General features: G+C 42.3%; 1 protein-coding gene across 1 annotated transcript in view; it reads left to right on the top strand.

Moving 5' to 3' along the window:
- flr (fleer) overlaps positions 1 to 7,179 on the top strand; it is a 28,784-nt gene extending 21,605 nt beyond the window's left edge. The window contains exons 14-17 of the mRNA XM_053338148.1: positions 47 to 254; positions 1,881 to 1,952; positions 3,919 to 4,022; positions 7,078 to 7,179. Of these exons, the coding sequence (XP_053194123.1) occupies positions 47 to 254; positions 1,881 to 1,952; positions 3,919 to 4,022; positions 7,078 to 7,159 (466 nt within the window). The 3' untranslated portion in view covers positions 7,160 to 7,179. The remainder of the gene's footprint in view (positions 1 to 46; positions 255 to 1,880; positions 1,953 to 3,918; positions 4,023 to 7,077) is intronic.
- Positions 7,180 to 7,500: the final 321 nt, after the last annotated feature.

Raw genomic sequence — 7,500 nt, 5'->3', positions numbered from 1 at the left:
TCTTTATTCATTGAGTCTATCCTCCCGTCTGGGTCCTTATTTCCAGGTACATCGTGGTCCTGATGGCCCAGGCCAAGATCTACTGGAACCGAGAGAACTTCCAGATGGTGGAGAAGATTTTCCGCAAGTCGGTGGAGGTCTGCAACGAGGACGACACCTGGAAGCTCAACGTGGCTCACGTGCTCTTCATGCAGAACAAATACAAGGAGGCCATCGGCTTCTACGAGCCCATCGTCAAGAAACACTACGATAACGTGAGTAGTTCAGGAGGACGGACGGCTCTACTCATGAGAACGTGAAGAACAGAAACACATCAGACTCTTGATTTGATTTGATTTTGAATTAACCACTCAAACACAGTGCCGTCTCTCTTCACCACCGACAGTCTGAGTTCAGGACTGAAAGTTGACAGTGTGCCTTTCTGTCCAGGTGGAGCAGTGTAACATTCAGGAGTGTCCGTGCAAGTGCAAACCTTCGGTAAAAGAATAGACGCAGAGCAGCTCTGCAGTGTCTTCACATCTGTGCATGAAATCTGTTTCCATCTGTTTTCTGCTGATGCTGTTTTTTTTGTTTTTTCTCTTGTTTGATTGCAGTGGTGTTTCTGTCATTAACAACAATGAAAAACAATCAGTCAGTTTTTAGACGATGAAGTTTCTGGATTAGTACTAACTAGGGGTGTGACGAGATCTTGTGCCACGAGATCTTGCTGAATGAAAACGCGACGATATTTCTCATCAAAGTGAATTTTGTCTCGCGAAGCTATAATTAAGGGGCGCGGCAAAAAAAAAAAAGACGATCGGTTTTCTATTGCTCATTCCCTCGTCATGTCGTCTTTTTATAAAGTCACATGTGGATCATTAACCTTGTTACAGCTTCTACCTGCTGAGAGGGTCTCAGTCAGACATATGAGATGAGGAGAGGAGCAGGTTAACCTCAGGTCTCGTGGGGGGGAGGAGGCTCAGGTCTCTACACTGAGCCTGAGGTAGGAGGAGCAGCTATAGAAGCCTAATGATGCCAAAAGTAAAATGAGTCACACTAACAAATTATAACAGTTTATATGTTGTTCTACTTTATTTATGTGATTCAGGATTTGTGCAATATACTTTTAGTTCTGTGTTTTTATTAGCAATATGTTAAAGATTCTTTATTTAATTTTATATTTATATATTAGAATTGTTTTTACTCTTTATAATTTACTTTTTAGTATTTGTGATTGCATCTAACTTTTGTATTTATGGTTGTTATTTCCATAAATACCATAACAATGATCCATCTATAAAATATCTATAAACCTTTCACAGTGCTGCATACTGCATATGATAATTATATATTTAGAAAGTAGAACTAACGTGATTCATTACAAGATGATTAGTTAAAACATTTCAATTCAATTTCCATTTTGTGAATATCAAATAAAAGAACAGTCATTTATTTCCTCATTGAAGTTTTCTTAAAAATAGAGTTAAAGTCTCGTCTCGATCTCGTGAGCTGAGTGTATCGTCACACCCCTCGTACTAACCCTCAATGAGAAGGAATAAAATAAAGTAAAAATTATACATTTTATTGAAAATGGTGTTGAAGCATGTTGTGGTTTGCAGGATGTCTTCAACTTCTGGAATAATCTTAAAATGTCAAATGGTCAAATAACAACAATCAACCATTACTTTTTATTTTCCACTGTTTAGCAATGAAGAATTTATTTTCTATTCTATAAAGTCTAAAATTAGGTTTCTTAAAAGTATGATTTCTAACTAATTATTCTGTAAATGAATCTCATTTTAAATCATTTACATTTGAAGGTTGTTTAAATGATGTTTAACAAGCTGATGATTATTAGGAGGGAACAATAATGATTAATAAATGTGTGTGTTGTGCCGTAGATCCTGAACGTCAGCGCTGTCGTCCTGGCCAACCTGTGTGTGTCCTACATCATGACGAGTCAGAACGAAGAGGTAACGAACTTACAACGAGGCTTACAACACTGTCGACCCAATCAGTGTCACCGAATATAACAACACTGAAACCGCTCCGTTTGGTTGGAATAGCTGATAATAATAATAATAATAATAATACATTTTATTTAAAGGCGCCTTTCTTGGCACTCAAGGACACCATACAGAGTTACAGAGTTTTATAAAACTAAAGTATATATTTTTTGGGCTTTTTGCCTTTTATTATATCATAGACTGTATAAAAGAAATGGACGTAACATCCGTGACGTCACCCATTGGTTTGTGGACTGCTGCTCGGAAGCCAATAGTATCGAATCTAGGCAGCGCCATCTTGGAAATTTCAGGTGCATGCTGGGAAAAAATGAGCACGGATTCTACTTATATGGGCATGAGGCGGAGTCATGGACGAACGTATGGGCGGGACCAACGGCGGAGCGGGGAGGTTGTTATGGATGCGAGGGCTGGATCTGGAGGACATTGGTCAATCAACCTGTCAATCAGGACGTAGCCACGCCCTAATTGCATACCCTGCTTTATCGTCACATATAAAATCAGGGAGGCCAAAATGTCCCAAATGAACATCATACTGCATTGAAGAAGGCTTTAAACTAGCGATTGAGACCATAAACACATTTTGAAAACGTTTACTGAGGTTAGAAATCAAGTGAGAAGTTGGTGAATTCTCCATTGACTTGTATAGAGACGGTCGCCCCCTGGTGGCCTTTTGATAGAATGCAGCTCTAAGTTACTTCCACGTTGGCCTCATTTCAGAGGACCAGAACTCCCCGCCTGTATTATACAGGTAAGTAGAGATAGACAGGAAACAGGAGGCAGAGAGGGGGGCAATGACATGCAGGATAGGACTGCTCGGTGCGGGATTTGAACCGGGGTCACCTGCAGCAAGGAAGCCTGTAGCCTCAACACATGGGGCGGGTGCTCTACCCACTGAGCTAAACTCCTCCCACTCCGTACAGAGTTAGTGAAATTAAAAAACACTTTAATTAAAAAGAAACAACAATCCAAATAAAATATTTAAAAAAAATAGACAATATAAAAGTGACACAGCAATTGACATCAGATGGAATGGGCAGTTTTAAACAGATGTGTTTTGAGTTGTGATTTGAAAAGGGTGAATGAATCGATGTTTCTGAGTTGGGGTGGTACCATTTATGTTACCACGCAGCGGCCCTTTTCTTTTGGTACTTCTCTTATTATTAGTATTACTTTATTATTTGTATCTAACTACCTACTAATCATTAACTTTAACCCATAACGTCTGCCTTCATGTTGCTTCCCTTTCCCCTAGCAAGCTGGGCGGTAACATCATTGAACTCTTGTAACATTGGCATTGACTCACGATTTAACTCCACACGTTCTTCCTCCTCGTCAATACCTGTTTCCTACATTACCCACATTGCAATGCATCCTCGGTTCAAGTCGTAGATTCGGGTGTTATGCTAGTAGTGGTGACGTATCCTGGAGCTGCTAGCCAAAAATACAGACGGGTCCGTTAACATTCGTCTGCCTCTTTTTTTAACCCTCCTGTTGTCCTCAGGTCAAGGAAGAACTTGAGGAGGAAAAGAGGAAGGAAGTAAGGAGAGGAGTAAGGAGGGAGGGAGGGAGGGAGGGAGGAAAGGAGTAAGGAGGGAGGGAAGGAGGAAGGAAGGAAGGAAGGAAGGAAGGAAGGAAAGGAAGGAAAGAAAGGAGTAAGGATGAAAAGAGGAAGGAATTTAGGAGAGAAGGAAAGGAGGAAGTAAAGGAGGAAGGGAGGAAGGATGGAAGGAGGAGGGAGCAAAGAAAGAGCGGAGGAGGGGAAGAAAGAAGGAAAAATTAAAGAAAGAAGGAACAGTCAAAAGAGACAGGGTAAATTTGACCCGGGAGGACGACACAAAGGTTAAAATACATACTATAAATCAGTCACGTCTCTTCTGTCCTGTCTCGTCTTCACGTCGTCCTGCATCACCAGGCCGAAGAGCTGATGAGGAAGATCGAGAAAGAGGAGGAGCAGATATCCTACGACGACCCCGACAAGAAGGTCTTCCACCTGTGTATCGTCAACCTGGTCATCGGGTGAGTTCCTACAGCTGCTGGGAAAAACTGAATATGGAGCCATTCGCTGTGTTAAAAGTCCACAAAAGTCTATAAAACGATCAGCCTCGCTCTTAACCCTTTATAGGACACTCATTGAAAGGAAGGAAGGAAGGAAGGGAAGGAAGGAGGGAGGAAAGAAGGAAGGAAGGTAGGGGGGAGGAAAGAAAGAGAGAAGGAGGGAGGGAGGAAGGGAAGAAAGAAGGAAAGAAGGAAGGAAGGAAGAAGAAAGGGGGATGGAGGAAGGAAAGAAAGAAGGGAGGAGAGAAGGAGGGAGGGAGGAAGAACAGATGGAAGTAAGGAAAGGAAGGAAGGAAGGATGGAGGAAGGAAAGAAGGAAGGGAGGGAGGAAGGACAGATGGAAGGAAGGAAGGAAAGGAAGGAAGGACGGGGGAAATAAGGAACGAGGGAGGGAGAAAGGAAAAGAGGAAGGGAAGAAAGAAGGCAGGAGGAAGGAAAGGAAGGAAGGAAGGAAGGAAGGAAGGAAGGAAGGATATTTTGGGATATTTACAGAAGTTACCAAATATGATTATTTGCCCAATAAAGGGTTAATATTCCTTATCATGTCATATCAATAATCTGTGTTTTGTTTTTTTTTCCTCCAGGACTCTGTACTGCGCCAAGGGAAACTACGACTTTGGCATCTCTCGCGTCATCAAGAGCCTGGAGCCTTACAACAAAAAGGTGAATTATTTTATTAATGAGCTTTATATGGAAAGTGTTAAAGCAGTCAGTCGCAGCAGTTCTGAACAGTCTCTTAACCCTTAAACAGACAACGTGCACCAGGAGATACACACTCTTTAACCTTCCTGTTGTCCTCCCGGGTCCTTCCTCTGTCCGTCCTTCCTTCCTTCCTTCCTTCCTTCCTCTGTCCTTCCTTCCTTTGTCCGTCCTTCCTTCCTTCCTCCTTCCTTCCTCAGATCTAAGTTCAGCTGTTAGGGTAAATGTTCCCTCCTTCTGTCCTTTCTTCCTTCCTTCATCTGTCCTTCCTTCCTTCCTCCTTCCTTTCCTTCCTTCTTCCTCCCTTGCTTCCCTTCCTCCCTCCTTTCCTTCCTTATTCCCTCCTTTCCTTCCTACCTTCCTTCCTTCCTCCCTCCTTCCTTTCCTTCCTTCTTCCTCCCTTCTTCCTCCCTTGCTTCCCTTCCTCCCTCCTTTCCTTCCTTATTCCCTCCTTTCCTTCCTACCTTCCTTCCTTCCTCCCTCCTTCCTTTCCTTCCTTCTTCCTCCCTCCCTTCCTTCCCTTCCTCCCTCCTTTCCTTCCTTATTCCCTCCTTTCCTTCCTACCTTCCTTCCTTCCTCCCTCCTTCCTTCCTTCCTTCTTCCTCCCTCCCTTCCTTCCCTTCCTCCCTCCTTTCCTTCCTTATTCCCTCCTTTCCTTCCTACCTTCCTTCCTTCCTCCCTCCTTCCTTTCCTTCCTTCTTCCTCCCTTGCTTCCCTTCCTTCCTCCTTTCCTTCCTTCTTCCGTCCTTTCCTTCCTTCCTTCTTTCCTTCATTCCTTCCTTACTTGAGGTGCAAATGACATAACTAGTAAGGTCTGTTTAAGGGTTAAATAACAGCTGAGATATTTAGTTTATACTTTATTTATTGTCATTATCTCATTTTATGCATCTTACACATGATGTAATGTAAGCTACATAGTGATGAAAACAAGTAATGTGATTAGATGTGTCACCAAGTGAAACAACACAATTATAATTAATTAATATAACTAATTAATTGAAGTTAATCAATAATAGTATTTACAGTACAGATTTAAATTGTTACAGCATATTATATTCAGTTTAAATTCATTGAAAAAGAAAAAAAAACTTGTAGATGTTTTTTAACGGTTTCCACTTAACATCAAGCATCTCAGAAAATTTCAAAATAAAACGCAATAAAAGAAAGGGAAGAAGAAAAAACTAAAAAATGAAATAAAACAGTCACCTAAAAAAAAACCCAAAAATATACCAATGGTGCTTCTCTTAAAGGTGACACACATATTTTTTTATAGAAGGCCGAATGATGGAGCGAAGATAATGAACACAACTACAAGAAAAACTGGAAATGCTGAAAGTTCTCAAGCATTTTAAAACAAATATTAACACCAAAAATAACCATCTGAGCCCTGAGGGACCCTCTCTCTCTCCCTGTCTCCCTGTCTCCCTGTCTCGCTCTCTCTGTCTCTCTCTCTCTCTCTCTCACTCACTCACTCTCTCTCTCTCTCCCTCTCTCTCTCTCTCTCCCTTCCTCTGTCTCCCTCTCTCTCTTTCTCTCTCCCTCCCTCTCTCTCTCTCTCTTTCTCTCCCCCCTCCCTCTCTGTCTGTCTGTCTCTCTCTCTCTCTCCCTCTCTCTCTTTCTCCCCCCCCCTCTCTCTCTCTTTCTCTCCCCCCTCCCTCCCTCTCTCTCTCTCCCTTCCTCTGTCTCTCTCTCTCTCTCTCTCTCTCGACTTAAGCATCTTCTCCCATATATAGGGGCTCGCTCTTTTCTTTTTTCTGGACTTTTTTTGATCTTGTCCAGTCACAACAAGCTGAAATCCGACTGCAGCTGAGTCCACCAAACACCAGCTGAGAACACAAGCGGTCATCCTGAGTGTTTCCCGCCTCGCCCCCCCCCCCCCACACAACAAAGTGAAAGCAGAGGAGAGTTCAGGAATGTGAAGCCTGCGTTTAAAACCACAAGTCTAGATTAAAAGGTTCAGAAAAACAGGCAGACTCTGAGGATAGTGCAGACATTTTCTCTCTGCTGTTTATGTGCAGATTTTATAGGATAAAACTCAACTTTAAAGGATCATGGTGCAGATATTAATTACATTTTTCTTATTGTAAGGAAATCCCGTGAAAAGACCAAAACCAACAATCCCCAAACTCATTGATTCCTATTAAAGATATGTCCTTGCATGTTTCAAAAGTAGTTGCAGATCAAGCAAACAAGAGGAAATAGCACTTTTTTTCAGCAAAGGATGAATCCACATTTGGTGCATATATGTAAAATACTTATATATGTGTGTGTGTGTGTGCGTGTGTGTGTGCGTGTGTGTGTGTGTGCGTGCGTGTAGCTGGGAACGGACACATGGTTCTACGCCAAGCGGTGCTTCCTGTCTCTGCTGGAGAACATGTCCAAACATATGGTCATGCTGAGGGACGCTGTGGTACAGGAGTGTATTCAGTTCCTGGAGCACTGCGAGGGTAAATCACACACACACACACACACACATACACACACACACACACACACACACACACACACACACACACACCTGAAAAAACGCTCGACCACTTCATTACAGCAACACGTGTATTTATATTCACTCTCTGTTTTTACTCTTTACTCTCCTTTAGCTTAATTTTATTTCCAATTTGATACTTTTAATCATATTTAATTTATTGAAAGGAAGGGAGGAAGGAAGGGAGGAAGGACGGAGGAAAGAAGGAAGGAAGGAAGGAAGGTAGGGGGAGGAAAGAAAGAGAGAAGGAGGGAG

Source organism: Scomber japonicus, chromosome 18, assembly GCF_027409825.1.
Source record: "Scomber japonicus isolate fScoJap1 chromosome 18, fScoJap1.pri, whole genome shotgun sequence".
NCBI classification, from domain to species: Eukaryota; Metazoa; Chordata; class Actinopteri; order Scombriformes; family Scombridae; genus Scomber; species Scomber japonicus.
This window is presented reverse-complemented; position numbering and strand designations above follow the sequence as displayed.